Source organism: Sinohyriopsis cumingii, unplaced genomic scaffold (assembly GCF_028554795.1).
Source record: "Sinohyriopsis cumingii isolate HCF-2022 unplaced genomic scaffold, ASM2855479v2 utg001276l, whole genome shotgun sequence".
Taxonomy (NCBI): domain Eukaryota; kingdom Metazoa; phylum Mollusca; class Bivalvia; order Unionida; family Unionidae; genus Sinohyriopsis; species Sinohyriopsis cumingii.
Window position 1 is genome coordinate 200,529 of NW_028315977.1, and position 19,772 is coordinate 220,300.

A 19,772-nucleotide genomic window follows, 5' to 3' on the forward strand; every position below is an offset into this window, starting at 1 on the left:
ACTGGAGACAAAACAACAAACCTCTGAAAGACATGACTCAATGTTGAGGACCATTCACCTACCAAATGTCATCAAACTGTGTGCATTGGTTGCAGATATATGCTGGTTACAGTCAACATTCTATGTGAAGATATGAAATTAATTTTCAAGGGCAATAATTCCAAAATGGAGGTGATGGAACAAAATACTATGAGACAAAACATACACCAAATTACAATGGAATATGCTGATCGGTTTCTGAGTGTGTGTGTGTGTGTGTGTGTGTGTGTGTGTGTGTGTGTGTGATTTGGAGTTTTAACAATTTTTCAGTCATATCACTATCATGTCTGCAGTATGACAGTTTATAGTGATGTCTAGAATTGGGATGTCATGCCACAGACATGTAGCATTATGTCCCACCCAGTCACATAAACAAGATATCAGGCCAACCAGTCCTAACTCTAACCTCTTAATGATGAGTGCCAAGCAAGACAGCTGTTACTACCATCTGTATAAGTCTTTGGCATGACTCAGCTGGGGTTCAAACCCACCAACCTCCAGCAGTTTCTGATCTAAGATAGTTACAAGGGTGTGTTATAGTGGAGATGTTAAACTGATGGAAGAGCAGCAATTATTCCCTCCAAACTCATACAAGATGTCCAAACATTTAAAAAGTACATCTACATACAACTGGCAATTCACTTACCAAATTACATCCAATTATATTAATGGGTTACAGATCTATTCTGGTTAGAAAAAATTTCATGTGAAGATAATAATTTAATTGTTGATGGGCTATAAAAATATCTAAAATGGAGTTGAATAAATCAAACCCATACAATCCATGTCTGTTTAACAAATCATCAGAATATGCTCATTGGATTGCTGGTTACAAGGATTTGCTGTGGTGGGCTAATAATATTGATGGAACAAGTGTTTATGCCTGCCATGTCACCTTACTTTGCAAAAACCAATTTTCCTTTTACACCCTCAGTGACCCAGACCTATGACCTACTGAGCCCAAGATTGATAGATGCCTTTCTGGTCTCAGGTACAAGTCATCCTCTATGTTTCATCAATGACAATTGATCAAGGTTTAGAGAATAGGACTCAAGTTATTTTGTGAAAATCATTTTCCTTCTTGGCATTTATTTGACCTTGATCTTTAACTGTTTAACCACAAATCATTAGCCATCTTCCTTATCTCAAAGTGAGCCATCTGTAAAGGTTAGTCAAGGCTTGTAGAGGGACAGAAATTAAACAGTATTATGAAAATCATACTTTGTTAGGTTTCCAATGCATGCCATCCATGCAGTTTGATCAAAATAAGAAACAAAGAATTAAAGATATCATGAAAGACCCATACTTGTCATAATAGCTATGACCTTCAACTATTGACCCCAAAATCTATAACTGTCTTTCATATCTCAAATACTAGCCATTTACAAAACCTGGCCAAAATGTTATTACAGTAAAGTTATAGAGTCAATGCAGGAAACAGTTTTCTTCATTCATCCCTCTGATTTTCTCTCCACATTATTCAAGATTACAGATACACACACACACACTCTCTCTCTCTCTCTCTCTCTCTCTCTCTCTCTCTCTCTCTCTCTCTCTTATCATATAAGCTCATGAGGACAAAGTCTTAGAATTGGTTTCAGTCATTGTAAGATTAGTTGCATGGTTTAACAAAATACATATCTGAGGGTAAAATTTAGTATAATTTAATAAGGTAATACTATAAACTGTCAAGAATATAAAATATTACCTGGTTATATATAATTCTAGAAATCATGGAGCAACTTCAAAATTCAGTAAGATACACAGTGTTCAATAAAACTTGTTACTCATCAAATAAATCAATGACATATCCATTAATTAATTAATTAATTAATTAATTAAGCATATAATCTCAATGTCTTAAAGGCCACCAAATGCTAAATTATTCTGACATTTGACATTTTTTTTACTTTTTCATTAGGCCCTGATTTTGCCATCAATTTAGCCCAAATTAAATAATTACCAAATACCTACATATCACAGTAGTCAAACAGTCTTAAATACATCAAAACAGTAGCAAGTCAGTCTTAAATACACCAAAACAGTAGCAAGTCAAACAGTATTAAATACACCAAAACAGTAGCAAGTCAGTCTTAAATACACCAAAACAGCAGTCAGTCAAACAGTCTTAAATACATCAGAACTGTAGCAAGTCAAACAGTCTTAAATACACCAAAACAGTAGCAAGTCAAACAGTTTTAAATACACCAAAACAGTAGTAGGTCAGACAGTCTTAAATACACCAAAACAGTAGCAAGTCAAACAGTCTTAAATATAACAAAAACAGTAGCAAGTCAAACAGTCTCAAATACACCAAAACAGTAGGAAGTCAGTCTTAAATACACCAAAAATAGTTGCAAGTCAAACAGTATTAAATACACCAAAACTGTAGTCAGTCAAATAGTCCTAAATATACCAACACAGTAGCAAGTCAAACAGTCTTAAATACACCAAAACAATGGCAAGTCAAAGTCTAAATACACTTTACAGAAGTCAATCATAAACAGTCTTACCTAGAATTTTTGTTCTCTGCTGGGTAACAATGGCATCTCTGGCCAATATAAGGGGATTGTTGTTGGGGAGTGGAGGTCGCACTTCTGGTGAGTTCCTCATTCTGGAAATTGTAAAAATACAATTTTATCAATCATTATTTTCTTCTGTAAAAATGGACACCAAAGTGAATGAGGACAGTAAAAAGTGATGATATTGACATATTATGAACTTTGTTGTGGAAGAAAGAAAGAAAAGAAATGTCCAAAATTTATAGATGGAGCATATTTCCTTCGAAAATAACACTCCTCTAGCATGCCTAAGGTAGAAAACTTCAAACAATGTGAATTTCTTTGGACTGTGAGGTCTTCTGTCTGTAGAGAATATGTTTCTTGGCTTGAACAGAAGAAACTTTTGTATTCATGGGATTTGGAGATAATCCCTGTAACAGGGGGAGATCACTATTTAACTGCCAGCTAGGTGAGCAGATAACTTGTTATTGTTGTAGGGTTTATCACCATTTTTCAGCACACGATAGGCTATATATGGTGGCCAATATTAATTGTGGAGGAAGAACCCGAGAAAACTCCAAAAGAACCATCGACCCACGAGAAGCTACAGGCAAGCTTACTCACATACCCACATTAGCCGAATCCGAGACTCAAACCCACGCAGACAGAGGTGAGATGGCAGTGATCCGTAATGGAGAGCGCTTTAGACCACTCGGCCACTTGGGGCCCCAGATAACTTGTAGCTTTTCAGCTAAAAAGTTGTAGTCTGGATTTGCAAGGTACTTTGATTGGGTAACATATCTGAAAAAACCATGAATCCCAATTATCATGGGTTTCACATAAGATATAAAATAAAACCTTAAAAACCCTCAACTGGTCAAGTTATTTGTATGTTTTTGAGTTATGATAAACTTTATCAATGGTTCTGATTTCAACAAATTCAAAGGTTTGATTATTCTATGGTTTCATGCAGACATGAATCTAAAAAAAGAATCCCATTAACTGCATTGTACATGCCCACCAAGCATTTTGACAGCACCCATGGTTGGCTCATGAGATTGTTGAACAATGGGTCTCGATGAGCTGGACCTTTGTTAAGGTATGTGGTCTTAAACTAAACTTACTCTGCAGAAACCATAATTGTCCTATTAAACTTACCATGACCATGACCTCTGACCCAAAGACCCCAGAATCCAAAGGTTTCTTTACCACCTTAAGTGTTTTATAGCAAAAAGTTATTCTTCGAAAGCCATCTCTGAGCCACAATGGCTCTGACCGTTGACCTTTTATCCCTTGAATTAATAGGCATCTTCCAAGCCTTAAGAGCAAGCTCTCCACAAACTCTGGTCACAGTTTAAGACTTATTATGCAAAATATATATATTTGTTTCAGTCATAAAGAGATTATCCTTTGAACTTAAGAAAATCAATAGGTTCTTTCTACCAGATGTGCAAATAATTCACAAGCTTTGGCATAGATATAGTGACATTAACTTTTGCTCTTTGGAGCCAAACAATGAGAGGCTTATTCCTTGCCCCTGGTGCAAGCCATTCACAAGCTTTAGCACAGATATATGGTCAAGAACTTAAATCTGTGCACAGAAATGAGCTTTTCTTTATTCAGTCACAGTGACGTTGACATTTGACCTGTTGATCCAAACAATGAGAGGCTTATTCATTGCCCCAGTTGCATACCATTCACAAGTCTGGTAAGAGAGGTCTATGAAGTAAAACAAATGTTATTATATGGAAATCATTTTTCTTCTTTCAGTAACAGTGACATTCACTCCCTGACCCCAAAATTGATAGGTTTCTTCCTTACCACAAGTGCAAACTCTCCACAAAGATTATTTCAGATAAACAATACAGAACTAATGTTATTATACACAAACCATTTTTTCCTTCTTTCTGTCACAGTGCCATGATCTTTGACCTATTCAACCCACCCACCCCACGCCCATCAACGAGCCCCATACCCACCATAAGTGCATGCTATCCAAAGGTTGGTAGATGATGTATATCTGACATCATGTCAAATTCATTTCTCTCCTTAGAGTCACAATGACTGACTGTTGAGAATGAAATCAAGAAATCTTACACCAAATGCAAGTCACAAAAACATTGGTCCAGGTATGTGATGTGCCACTAAAGCTATTGTGCAAACGCTAAAGCTATTGTGCAAATGCTATTTTACTTCTTTCAGTTCCAGTGACACTGACATTTGATATTTTGACCCCAAAATCAGCAGGGCTCTTTCTTACCCCATGTGCAAACTGTCTACCAAAATCTAGTCCAGGTATGTGATGTAGAATAGATGTCATTGTGTGTACAACATTTTTTAATTCAGTCACAGGGGCCCAGAGTGGCCAAGTAGTCAAAAGCGCTCTTCGTTACGGATCACTGCCATCTCACCTCTGTCTGTGGCAGTTCGAGTCTAAGATTCAGCCAATGTGGGCATGTGAGAAAGCTTGCCAGTAGCTTCTTGTGGGTCGGTGGTTCTTACCGGTGTTTTGCCGGGTTCTTCCTCCACCATTAATACTGGCCGCCATGTATAGCCTATCATGTGCTGAAAAATGGCGTTAAACCCAACAACAACAACATCATTCAGTCACAGTGACTTTAAATCTGGTTATTTTGTGGCAAAAATTAGGTTTTGTATTTGAAAACAGGAAAATTTAATGGACAGATGGACTTAAAATCAATGGATAATACTCTCCATCAGAAGGCATGTATCTAGCATAAAGCCACATGCAAATTAAATTAATACTGATTTCAGTTACTAAAAGTCATCCCAAATAAATATTAAATGGTCCCTGTGAGGTGTAATCATTTTATGAATACGCCTGCTACTTTGTTTCGACAATTGCTAATTCAAAGTCTCAAGAGCTCCATAAAAACTTCTATGCTTGCATTAGATAGTTACTAAAGGGAGACAACCCTTTGATAATATTAACCTGCTAAGGTTCCACTGCATTCGGCCTGCCACCAGTAGCTCCAGAGCACAGTCTTCAGGAACTTTTTCATTGGTTGCTTTTGGTCGTGGTTCCAGCACATATTCTATCAGCATTCCTGACTCCGCCATAATGAAGAGGGAGTCAACTGGTCGCTTACTGCTCTCTGGTTAAATTAGAATTAATAACTCATTTCTTTTCATTCTGAGAAGTATCAATGAACTGATTCCAGTTAACTTTAAAATAGCTTTAGAATATGTCTGTTATAGTACAAAACTAGAAATGTGTCCATATAATGATTATGTTCCTACTAATATAATGGACATTGAAAGGCAAATATTCTAAGTCAATAGGGGCAATAACTCTGTTAAATTATTTGTCACAAAATGGTAAAAATCAGATCCCCCTTTGGTTTCCGTAGTCTTGCTTATAATATTTCAGACAATTTCTATATTGATGTCAGTGATAGAGATAGTGGAAAGGATTCATAATTCCCTTAAGTTTTTAAAATTTAGCACATGGAAATAATTTTATTCTTGAAATACGTAGAGAACTCCTCAAATTTCTCCAGAGATAAGGTAATACTCCTAAAAAAATGCTCAAAACTTCATACTCTATTTTAATCTCTTTTTCCTGCAGAATGTTCTGTAAATAAACTACATCACTGTTACAAATAAGCAATATGAAAATTATTCAAAGATCTTAATTTCAAGAAGAAACTGAAATGTCTGGTGAAACTTGGGCCAGGTACTCCTCAGTTTGAGTTAACAATCAAACTCGAAGTGTTTTACAACAAATTTGTTATATTACCATAAATTAATGCAAACTACAGTTATTTATGACAAAAATCAAATTACCAGATAAATTCAAACATTCAAACTTAATTATCTGAATCCATTTTTTCTATATCAACCAGTCAAAAATTGAGTTTGAGTGTATGAATAGGTTGAATTTTTGTAACTATATGACCAGGCAGTCAGCCATATGGAACATGGTGCAATAGTAACCTATACACCCCTGACACAAAAGACACAGGACCATACTGCTACACCATGACTACCTTAGTCTACAAAAATGTTGATGGATGCAAAATGATAATGTTTTATACTATATTATCACATACCATAGCTATGCACAATTCATTACTAAACATGTTACTATTATTACATACCATATGTATGTACAATACAGAACAACACTGAATACATTAGTATATTACTATGCATCACATTTATGCACAATACTGCCCAAGACTATGCAAATTAGAACAATTGATCACTTTTTTATCAAGCCCACCTTTTATTTAGCTTGACAATGCAAGTTAGAAAAAGGAATCCCTTTTTCATCAAGCCCACCTTTTATTTAGCTAGACTATGCCAGTTAGAACAAGGAATCCCTTTTTTTTTTATCAAGCCCACCTTTTATTTAGCTAGACTATGCAAGTTAGAACAAGGGATCGCCTTTTTTTTATCAAGCCCACCTTTTATTTAGCTAAACTATGCAAGTTAGAACAAGGGATCCCCTCTTTTTTTTATCAAGCCCACCTTTTATTAAGCTAGAAAGTAAAATGCTTCATAACTGAGCTTAACCTAGGATTTGGACAGATGTACATATATATATATACAGATGAATATGGACATGGACACAGACATGGATATGGATATGGGCATGGACATAGACATGGATATGGAGATGGATATGGGCATGGAGATGGACATGGATATGGACATGGGCATAGACATAGACATAGACATAGACATGGATATGGAGATGGACACAGACAAGGATATAGACATGGACATGGAGATGGACACAGACAAGGATATGGAGATGGACACATACAAGGATACAGACATGGAAATGGACATGGATATGGAGATGAACAAAGACAAGGATATAGACATGGATATGGATATGGAGATGGACACAGACAAGGATAGAGACATAGATATGGATATGGAGATGGACACAGACAAGGATGTAGACATGGATATGGATATGGAGATGGATACAGACATGGATATGGATATGGAGATGGACACAGACATGGATATGGAGATGGATATGGATATGGAGATGGACATATACAAGAATATAGACATGGATATGGATATAGACAAGGATATATACATCAATATGGATATGGAGATGGACACAGACATGGATATGGAGAGGGATATGATATGGAGATGGTCACATACAAGAATATAGACATGTATATGGATATGGATACAGGCAAGGATATATACATCGATATGGATATGGAGATGGACACAGACAAGGATATAGACATGGATATGGATATGGAGATGAACACACACAAGGATATAGACATGGATATGGACATGGAGATGGATACAGATATGGACACAGACAAGGATATAGACATGGATATGGATATGGGCATGGATATGGAGATGGACATGGAGATGGATATGGACACAGACATGGATATGGAGATGGACACAGACAATGATATAGACATGGAGATGGATATGGATATGGACACAGATAAGGATATAGACATGGATATGGATATAGACATGGATATGGATATGGGCATGGATATGGACATGGACATGGAGATGGATACAGATATGGACACAGACATGGATATGGAGATGGACACAGACAAGGATATAGACATGGATATGGATATAGATATGGGCATGGATATGGACACAGACAAGGACATGGATATGGGCATGGATATGGATATGGATGCCAACGTGATCATTGTGTTGAACTTCCACCAAGGTGGGACTGACAATACAATCTACATAATGATAAACAGACATGAATGTTTAGTATGCTCAAAAACATTGCATGACATATTTTAATGACCAAATTTTGTAAAATGTTCATCATAAAAGACATTGTCAAGAAAGGTCCCTAAAATACATATATGTAAATATATACATGGTCTTAAGTAATTTTCTACATTATTGTCCATGCTGTTTGAAATCTCACTGATTGAAAACAAAAGCGATTTAAAGAATATTAATGACTAATGTTTTACCTCTCCTCTCTACAGATAACTGTGGACTTCCTATTACCATGAGTCGTGGGGATGAGAAATGTGCAGCCACAGCAAAAATGTTGTTGTCCAGTCCAGTAGGGCTGTGGCTTGGGCTCTGGTTCTTTCCAACAGATGTCATGGAAAGGTTTATGGCCTGCTTTATCTGGTACAAGGGGTATACTGTAATGGGCTGTGGATATGGAGGCATTCGAGGGTTCCCCATGTTGTTGTTTAGAGCATTCTGTCGAATCAAACTTGGATAGTTTTCATACTGTCCTGAAATAAAATAAATTTTAAATCAATTAAATTTATTGTCACTAATGTAAAACTTAGAAAAATAATAGTTTTTATTAATAACTGAGAATATTACTGACCAGCAAATGTAAACCTGTTAATGTCTGTGCTCCTGATACTTATAGAGGCTGGGTGAAAGTAATTGACCTTACTGCCATGTCTATGAGATGTTTATAAAGGTGTTGCACTCAAATGATTTTGTTTATAATATTCAAAATTACTTAAACTTAATTCCTATCTTTGTGATCCCACCAATAGATCATAGCACCATCTCCTACTACATTGTATAATGTACTATCAAAGGAACAGTATATGTATTAGTATATGTATTAGTATTTATGTATCAGCATTTAATGGCAATTCAGCACCTAAAATGTAACAAGAGTCCCTTGAATGGACTAATGCTTCACTGTCCACAAAGAATTTCCAGGAATTCAAGACCATATCTACTGTTGAACTGCCGAGCATTGAAACCATCTATGATGCTCTTGATAACAATTTCAAATTAGGCACTCTGGCAACCCAATGGTCAGCAACATTTTCATTTAGGACAAACTAGACACTGTTAAAAGACCTGGTGAAAAACCATGTTGATTTGACCATCCATTCAAGATCATTAGTGATAAAAGTTTCAATATGTTGTGGCAGCCATATTTGAGGTCATACTGGGACCAACTTCATTCAGGACTAGCTGGATAACATGGATTTGTCTTCTGGTGAAAACCCCATGACAATATGACTTTCTGTTTACATGGAGTAGTAATAAGAGGATGATATTCAAGATGGCTGCCATGGTAGCCATAATGGATTGTCAGACATGCACCATTTTCATTTTGTAATAACTAGACATCATAAGAATTCTGGTGAAAAACCCGCTGTTGATATGACTTATCATCAAAAAGGATTAATAAGATTATCAAGCATGGATATCAGATCTGTAAAATTTTTATTTAAGACCAACAACACATCATAAGAAGTCTTCTAGTGAAAACCCTGCACTAATATAACATTTTGTTTAAGAAGAATGTCAAAAATAAGATTTTCAAGATGGCTGCTGTTTTGGTCATTTTCAATGTCAGACTGGACAATTTTCATTTAGGACCAATTAGTTTAATTAGTTACCAATTAATTAGTTTAATATTATCGTTAAATAAATCAACTATGGAATCAAAAGTGGCAAAAGCAGACTTCATGGTTCAAGATAAAACTGAAGTAGTGTTTAATGCTTGTTTGTAGGTGAACCTATGGAAAATGTTTCCCTTTGGTGGCTGATTTCCTGATCTGCTCCCTATGGAGATGGAATAAGGACAGAAGAAATCAAATTATTGGAAGAAAGTAAACTATATATAAATATATATATATATATATATATATATATAGTTTCTTTCTCAATTTTATGTTCAGTAAACCTTATTCTGAAAAACCAGTTTTTCCTAGTAAAATATGTTTCGTGGAAAATGCTTGCCCAATCATAATATCTTAGGAGAACTACCATTACCTTGCAAATCCAGCCCTTCCAGATACTAGTTTTAGCTACATGGAGCTAAAAGTTTGCCGACCTATCTGGCAGTTGGGCAGAGTGATGTCCCCTTACATATAAGACTTGGCTGCACAGTGTAAGAATGTCCCAGTTATTACTGGAGCAGAGGGTACACTCCCTATGGATGTAACTGCAGGGAAACTGGGAGGGTGTATGTGTATTATGATTGGGTAAGTATTTTTGAAGAAATATATTTTACTAGGAAAAATTGGTTTCTTCTTCAAATACATTACCCAATCAAAATACCTAAGGAGAATAGGTAAGAGGTGGAGGGAATGTACATCCCCTTACCCGGGAGGTACCATCTCTGGTCCCTTAAGGTATTGAGAAAGCTTTTGGGCAACCTGCCTGGAGGAGACTCCAACTGTCGGGACACAGCATCAAAAGGGAAAAAATGCCCACCCCCCCGCCCCGAAATCCAGTGAACTCATTATGTCACATCTTAATACGCTGTTGATCGATCTGGAAGGGAGACCCATTGAGCTGTGAATATAGGTCCTACCAGTTCAAACTGGCCTCACTGGGATAAAAGCTAGCAAATATGCACTCCAATCTCCATCCCACAGCCTGATTAAACAGTTCCGGTTTGATGCTAGGTTCGTGTCAACTGCTCAAACCTCTTGAGCCAAAGCATGTAAAAGTTAATTTCCCTATATGTTCAGCGAATAACCCCCTTACTCCAGGATGCAATATTCTGTTCCAACCAATTCTCCTGTCCTTTTATGAGAAGTAGAAACAGGTATGATCTACCTTGACACAATGGCTCTGTTTGTATAAATGAAGCACCTTAAAGCCCAGACTGGATCTTGTAGGTGTCCTTTAGTTTATGTGTCCAGATGAGACAGAGGGTTTGTGTCAAAAGTTTCATTACCCATGGAAGAGACAGTTTTTGGCGAGGAAAGAGGATGCCATCATGAATAAGACTGACCCATCTTGTCAGAATTTGCATGTAAATCGAGTCTGCTGATAGGGCATGTATTTAGAGAATTCTGTCTAAGTTGCTAATGCCATGAGGAAGCAGGACTTATATGAACAGAAGCATCAGAGATGCCATTGAAAATGGTTCAAAAGGTGTCTTATCCAGCCAGGTTAACACCCAAGATAGGATTCTCTTTGGGCCTAGGGTTAATGTTTTTGGCTGTATATATATAAAGTTGGTGAGAAGGTCAGATAAGTCCTGGGTTTATCCAATATCCTCTCTCCAATGATGAATTAAGGTGTTGGCAATTGTGGAGCATTAATCTTGGATCATACTCAGTATTCACTTGCTCACTTTGAAGAGTCAGAGGAGGAAGTTAGTTATCTGAGGTATTGCTGCCTGGAGAGGCATGATTTGTTTGTTTGTGCACCACTGGGTGAAACTGACATTTGACTTTCAAATGCTTTCAAGTGGAGGACAGTCGTGCCTATGTGATTCTCTCCATGACTGGTTGTGAAAACATTTAGTTCTGAGGGCCTGTTTGCAATGATCCAGGTTCAGGGCTCCAGACAAGGATGAATCGACTGCTTTCGTGGTTTATGAGTAGATGAAGGAAAGCTTGAATTTGCAGGGTTTCTCATGCAAGATTGATGAAGTAATTAGTGGTGCAATAAGGATGAGACTACAGGTTGATTCTCTTGCTTTCTGTATCACTCTGGAATCAGAGGTGTTGGGGGTTGGTGTATGAGTTCAGGTTGGTCCAATCCAATGACAGAGCATCCACTGCCCATGCTGTTGGGTCTGAGACAGGAGTGACAAAGAATGGGGGTATGGCATTCCCTACTGTCGCAAACAGGCCCACAAATGGTCAGTCCTATTGGGTACAGATCTGAGTGAGGACCGAGGGATGTATAGACCATTCCTTCTGTACTAGTCAATTGTTCTGAGACAAAAGGTCTGCCATTTTGTTGAGGAGTCTGGGGATATGGTGAACCTGTATTGCTTGTTAATGACAACACCACTTCAGAAAGTTCCTCAGCATGTTGCAATGATCTGGGGACTGGGGTCTTCCTTGTTAGTGAAGATAAATCACTATTATATGATTGAGTTCCTTGTTGATTGAGATAAGGTCCACACCATGATGCAAAGGTCTGGGGACTGGGGTCCACATTGTTGCTGGAGATAAATCATCATTATAGGATTGAGATAATCCTTATTGTTGAGATAAGTCACCAATGTAGAATTGTCAGACAGAATGAGAACTCCCTTGCCATCTAAGTATTCTTGCCCCCGAAGAAAGGCTTTCACAATGGCTGTCCTCTCCAGAACTGTATATATGAAGATGTCATTCCTGGGAGAGCATGCACCGCTGAAGTCCCAAAACTATGGCAGTGGGTAGGATCCACAGACTTTAGTACCTGCATTGGTACAGACTGTAATCAAACCCACAGTGAACCAAGTTAGGTTGCTCCCAATTCGCCAATGGTGAATCAATTGGGAGATATTGAGAGGATGGTCCAGTGGGCAAATTTTAGGACTCCATTTGTGCAGAAAAAAACAGTAGCAATGCAGTAGAAGGTGATCTGGGACCATCAGGTCCATTGCCATGTTGATCAATCCATGTGGATATAATTCCTTGAAAGTTCGGTGCTACCATGGGCCATTTAAATGCCCAATTGTGAGGGAGAAAAAATATGATGCCTGTGTATTGAATTCTATACCTAGGTGAACGAATCGTTGAGATGCTACTAGGTCAGATTTTTCCTTGTTGACGAAAAGTCCAAATTGGTAACAAGGGCTATCATGACTGGTTAGAACTAACTAGATGATGTTGCTGCAGGATGTTGTCCAGGTAACCTGAGTTTGTCACTATAAAAATGGTCAGCACTTGCGCCATCACTCGATTCGTCGGACAAGGGAAGACGACAAGACTGACAATGAGCCTCAACTGGTGTGCCCTGAATTGATATAAAATGTTGTAGGTGAATAGAGAAATGTCCTGAGAGCCTTATAAATAGAGACGTGGTATGCACTCTCAAAACCCTCATCACACACAAAAAACTGTGTGAAAGGGAACTGAGGCAACATTATTGAAACAAACATAGTAGGTGTGACAAAATCCATTATGAGACAATACTTATTGGGGAAAAAGGCCTGTAAACTGCTTGTACAATACATTAAAGTTGGCACCAAAATACTTCAAAAGCCTTGGATAGAAACTATCCAATATGTATCCGTTTGTAAAGAATTACACATATATAGGAGTTATATGAGCATCAGAGACTTGCACATATAATAAAAAACATACAGCACAAACTGTTACGTTAGGTTGCTTAGGCTCCACATGCAATTATCTAAAAGTGTGATGATGACAAATTGTGTCGACTTGTAAATTCAGAACTTTGTCAGGATAAAAAGAGAGAAAAAGTTGGAAATATATATGAATTATACTTGCCTTAGAAGTTAAAAAACTACAACAAATTGTAGTGATATATCTTCCATGTAGCTTCTGGCTTTTGTGAGGTCTCTCATGACAAGAGTGTGCTTCTTGGCATGAGCAAAAGTATTAACTGGGATATTCTTACATTGAGACACCAAGCCTTTTATGAAAGAGGAGATAACTCTGCATGACCACCAAATAGGTTGGCAGGCAACTTTTAGCTCCTTTAAGCTAAATGTGCTGTTTTGGAGTGCTGGATTTGCAACGTAGTGGTAGATCTCCTATGGTATTATGAGTGGGTAACATATTCAAAGAAGAAACAAGAATGAATTAAAAACACTTTAAAAAGAGTTCAATTCAGAACCATAAATCAGTTAAACAGGCATACAAATACAAACAAGGATCAGGTGGAATTTGCTGAAACAAATCAAAACATACATGATATTATAGTAAACCTGTCTTGAAAGACCAGTGCTGTGAGTGAACACGTGTCTTGAGAGACCAGGTTCTAAAAGCACACAATGGATGGTTATATAGTGTTAAGATCTGTAATGAGAGATCACCTGTCTTGATAGACCATAATTGTCTGGCAAAACAGGTGGTCTTTCAAGATAGGTTTCCAGAACAACAAAATTCTTAGTTGAAAGGTATGTGTGTGTGTGTGTGTGTGTCATTTACTTCAATACAGTACACATACAGAGACTGACAGGAATTATACACGGCTTATGCAGCCTTACTGTTTAATTCATTTGATGGGGTATAAAGGCAAGAAAAACTTCAATTTCTGGCAGTTCATATAATTTAATCCATGCTTCATTTTACTATCATACTACAGCAATAGTCTGTATAAAATAATATTGCAAATATTTTTTTTTTTTACTGATGATACAGTATCACCTTAACAGAGTAGGAAAGATGGAGGTTATGATCTGACAACAGCTTTGGTATGGTCTTTTAACAGCATGGTTACAGATAAGAATCTGAAATATGGGAGCTAATGGAAGCTGCAACTTAACTGGCGATTGCTGAGCTGCCCTGCTCAGTACAGGAACCACTCATTGGCAGATGTTTTAACTGCAAGAACTAGGCTAGGCTCATCCTTCTGATAAACATCCATGAAGACCAGACTGAGCATGGACCAAACAGCTACGACATTACGATTCAATATCTGCACAATATGAAGGTCCATGCATGCAAGAGCAGGTTTAGACATTCCAAGACTGGCAATATCTTGGTTCATGACAGGGACTTCATATTGGACAACTAACATGTGTATTTTGTAAAAGGCCCGACTGTCGTTAGATGGGAGTCATTATAGTAAAATGAAAGACCTGTTGATATTTGGGTCTTGAAGTGAAAATGTCAACAAAACCAGGAATTCTGTGAAAGACTACTGACAAAGCAAAAGCATGTGGATAGAACTCTGCAAATAGAAGTTAGGAGGCTTCTTCAATTATGGCTGTGCTAAAGATTTTTGAGTGTGTATCTTTATTTGGGGCAACAGAGAAATCTTCTGTCATGGTATCAATGATGAAGCACAAATATTTTTGAGTGTGTATCTTTGTGTAGGGCAACAGAGAAATCTTCTGTCATGGTAGCAATGATGAAGCACAAAGATTTTTGAGTGTGTATCTTTATGTGGGGCAACAGAGAAATCTTCTGTCATGGTAGCAATGATGAAGCACAAAGATTTTTGAGTGTGTATCTTTATGTGGGGCAACAGAGAAATCTTATGTCATGGTAGCAATGATGAAGCACAAAGATTTTTGAGTGTGTATCTTTGTGGGGCAACAGAGAAATCTTCTGTCATGGTAGCAATGATGAAGCACAAAGATTTTTGAGTGTGTATCATTATGTGGGGCAACAGAGAAATCTTCTGTCATGGTAGCAATGATGAAGCACAAAGATTTTGAGTGTGTATCTTTGTGTGGGGCAACAGAGAAATCTTCTGTCATGGTATCAATGATGAAGCACAATGAAAGTAGTTGGGAATAGCAAATCACCATACCAATCCCAGTGATATAACATGTCAGTCGAGATAGTACATGAACTGGAGATGATAAAAGTCTCACACCAGCAGGTGCCTAGTGATGAGGTCCAAAGCTTTCACCTATATCTCTTCAAACCAGTGCAAATGTATACTGCAGGTATGGTCTGATTGACATCCTATATTGTTAATATGGGTAGGAAAATCATCTTAATTCAGTATGAACTTCAATCATTTCCAACAACTGATCCCACCAATGTCATACTTACACGTACAAATGAAATCAGTAAAACATCACTACACAGCGAAGTAGAGGATATGAATTAAATATAAAATGCTTTCTTTCAAATTAATGAAATGATTTAATTTCCACAAGAACAAATATAAGTTACTAAATGGTTGTATACTGAGATGAATCGCAATTAGTATTAACCCATTTCAGCAGGCAATCAAAAGGTGCCAATTAGTTTATTGTTTGATAACACAGAGAAAAGAAGTGCAAATATTCAATGATAATGAATAAAATAGTGAAAATTAATTCAAGCTGATTGAGTAAGCTTCAATGTGCAAACTCCTAAGAATCAATCAGACTGGTGAAAAGGGACAGAATTAAAGGTATTGTGAGGAATCTTGTGACAGTCTACTGATGAGCCATGAGCAGGTAGCAGTAACTGGCTTATTATGGTATTTAACACCAATCACTACTAAGGGGAGGCCACTCCTGTTCCACAAACTCCACAGAAATACATAACCATGAGTAATAGTTAATTCAATGTAGTCCTTGGAGCACCTTTAACATGGCAAGAAAATGCCATTATCCAACAAATTTTAAGTTATTTATCATGCAGAAAAATGGGTCTATGACAAATTATTGAATAAACAGTAACAAAAATGCAAGGTCACCTTTAAAATACAGAATATGCAACAAAAGTTTATACGAATAAAATCTGGATCATAATGAATGTGTCTGCTCTACCTAAAGATGCGGGACTGCCACTGAAGACCGGAGGACTGTTACGTCCAGCTGATGAATAGTCCATCTCATCTATACCAGCACTCTTGTGAAATCTACTTGTTCGATTCACTATATGGGGTGAACCATGAGTTCTTACATTGACAGGTCCTGAAATAGTACAAAATGACTCTTTAACAGATAGCAAATTTAAGTGAAACTAGTTAAATATACTAGCCAATCTGGTTTGTTAAATCCGACTAAAAGTTACAAAGAAAAATACCTTATTTTCATTGAACCTGCCTTATATTTAGGTACAAAGGTCAATGACATTAAATGACTTTAAGACTGAGCTTAATCCTTAACTTTAACATTCTGGTTACATTCTGTTGAAAACAGCTTTTGAAAGAAAAGTCACATAAAGGTTTTTCTATTTTTACATACTTCATGGATGATTAACATGATTTAAACAAATCTGAAAAGATTTAATTCCAGGATGTTTTCTGTAATTTTGTAATAAGTAATCACTTAAAGATTTTATTCCATATTTAATACTGATGGCAAAGTAATTTGATCAAATTCTGTTAAGCAGATTTGTTAGAAAAGCAGATTTGTTAGAAAAGTTGGCTTTAACTTTTTCTATTTTAAGTAGTGGCATCCATATATGACAACCAATCAGCATAATATGGAAAGACCTTCATGCCATGATGCTGGTAAAATCTGCTGAATGGTCTCGGAGAAGAAGCCATTAAAAAGTGTTCTGTTTTTTTAGTTTTTGTAATAATGGTAAAATCTGTTGAAAGGTCTCTGAGAAGAAGCCATTAAAAAGTGTGGTCATTTTTAGTTTTAGTAATAATGGTAAAATATGTTGAATGGTCTCTGAGTAGAAGCCATTAAAAAGTGGGGTCTTTTTTTAGTTTTAGCAAGAAATGGTAAAATCTGTTGAATGGTTTCCGCGAAGAAGCCATTAAAAAGTGTTTTCTTTTTTAGTTTTAGTAATAATGGTAAAATCTGTTGAATGGTCTCTGAGTAGAAGCCATTAAAAAGTGGGGTTTTCTTTTTAGTTTTAGTAATAATGGTAAGATCTGTTGAATGGTCTCCAAGAAGAAGCCATTAAAAATTGTTTTTTTTAAAATAGTTTTAGTAATAATGGTAAAATCTGTTGAATGGTCTCCGCGAAGAAGCCATTAGAAAGTGGGGTTCTTTTTAGTTTTAGTAATAATGGTCAAAGGTAATGGCAGATCAACATCTCCTGTAAAAAATAATTTTAAGCACTTCATGTCAGGATCCTTTCTGTCAAATTTGGTCAAGTTTTCCTCAGCATTTTATTCCTCATTAGTTCCCTACTTTTAGTAATTGGTGACACATTTGATTACAGACTGGTATCATTTATACAAAGCTGCAGGGTCTTCATACTAAAATGCCAAATGTTGAAATTGGTACAGTGAATTTATAGAATTCTTTATATTAGAAAATGTTGTCAGACTGACAATGGACAACATGTGACGCATAACATATGAAGGATGTAGGATCATACCATCAGCTTGCTTCAGAGGCTGGTTACTCACCTTTTTCTGTTTGTAACTTTCAACATGCTACATATGACTCAGCCTCATGCTACCATGCAATCAAATGGTGACATATCAACACCTGCAACTTAAATATTGTGTCTAACAGAATTTCAGTCTGTTCAGCAGAGTTCTTATATAATGAATTTTCCTTTCTGACTCAGTATACTTTCTGAATGTGGTCTTTCTGGCCTAAACTGAGTCAAAATGACATCTACACTATCTAATTGCAGAAACCAGTGTAGTGGTTGTACTCCTAATGTATGATAGTTGGGAAGCGTATTGAAGAAAGAAATATGTACACAATAATGACAGGAAGAGAAACTGATATGGTTAATGGGATTTACCATGGTGTTAAGCAGCTGAATAAAACTTTCAAGTTGGTATTTTTACTTCTTCTAAGACAAATTATAACTGAATTGGATGTAAAAGGAGTGCCATCCCTAAACATGTTACTTAATATGACAAAATAGAACATGAATACCAAATAAACTCACTTATAATAATAATAATAATGAGAACTTTGTATAGTGCCTAATCTCTGGAAGCTCTAAGCGCTTTACAACAATAGACAACACCTATAACATAAAAAAACATATGACATTATTACAAAAAGCAAACACCATGAAATTAAAAAACATAAACAATATGCTGAAAATATTTAAGGTATGGAACATTATTAGGTCTTTAAGTTTGTTCTTTGTTATAAGTTAAGTCCAACTGCAAACTGCACAAGCCCATTATGCAATGGCAGATCTGGGTCCGTGCAGTTTGTTAGGAGTAATCAGTAGAACAAACAACATAGACTCTGATCTCAGGCACATTATGCAATGGCAGATCAGGATCTTTGCTGGTTGCAGTTTGACTTATAAGTGAGTATATATGGCATTCCATGTACATGTATCTCTTGATACTTCAGGGTTAGGTCTAGCATTTGCCACTGAATTCATTCAACTTATTTAAAGCCGGCTGGACTTTGTTATGCTCAAAATGTACACAATACACTTGGTCACACTCAAACTGTACCATAGTATAATTTGGTTACATTTCAAATGTAATATGGTGCACTTGGTCACAAACAAAAAGTATCACTGTACAATTGGTCACACACAAAATGTATCACACTACACTTGGTTATACTAAAAATGTATCACAGTACAATTGGTTACACTTAAAATGTATCATGGTGCACTTTGTTATACTCAAAAAGTATCACTGTACAATTGGTCACATTCAAATGTATCAGGGGCCCCGAGTGGCCGAGTGGTCTAAAGCGCTCTGCGTTACGGATCACTGCCATCTCACCTCTGTCTGCGTAGGTTCGAGTCTCGGATTCGGCCAATGTGGGTATGTGAGAAAGCTTGCCAGTTGCTTCTTGAGGGTCGGTGGTTCTTTCCGGGGATTTCCCAGGTTCTTCCTCCACCATTAATACTGGCCGCCATGCATAGCCTATCGTGTGCTGAAAAATGGCGTTAAACCCTACAACAACAACAACAACAACAAATGTATCATGGTACACTTACACTAAAAAAAGTATCATAGTACACTTGGTCACTCGAAATG

At 36.8% G+C, this 19,772-nt stretch overlaps 1 protein-coding gene across 7 annotated transcripts in view; it reads right to left on the reverse strand.

Moving 5' to 3' along the window:
* The window catches only part of LOC149772680 (BCAS3 microtubule associated cell migration factor-like), a 161,874-nt gene that overhangs the window by 102,970 nt on the left and 39,132 nt on the right, over positions 1 to 19,772 (reverse strand). For all 7 annotated transcript variants that reach the window (XR_016417618.1, XR_016417617.1, XM_089947487.1 and 4 more), the window contains exons 14-17: positions 16,666 to 16,812; positions 8,510 to 8,785; positions 5,494 to 5,656; positions 2,553 to 2,653 (exon numbers count right to left, since the gene is read on the reverse strand). Coding sequence is in view for 5 of the 7 variants with exons in the window: in XM_089947487.1 (XP_089803613.1) it covers positions 2,553 to 2,653; positions 5,494 to 5,656; positions 8,510 to 8,785; positions 16,666 to 16,812 (687 nt within the window). In the remaining 2 variants the exon portion in view is untranslated. The remainder of the gene's footprint in view (positions 1 to 2,552; positions 2,654 to 5,493; positions 5,657 to 8,509; positions 8,786 to 16,665; positions 16,813 to 19,772) is intronic.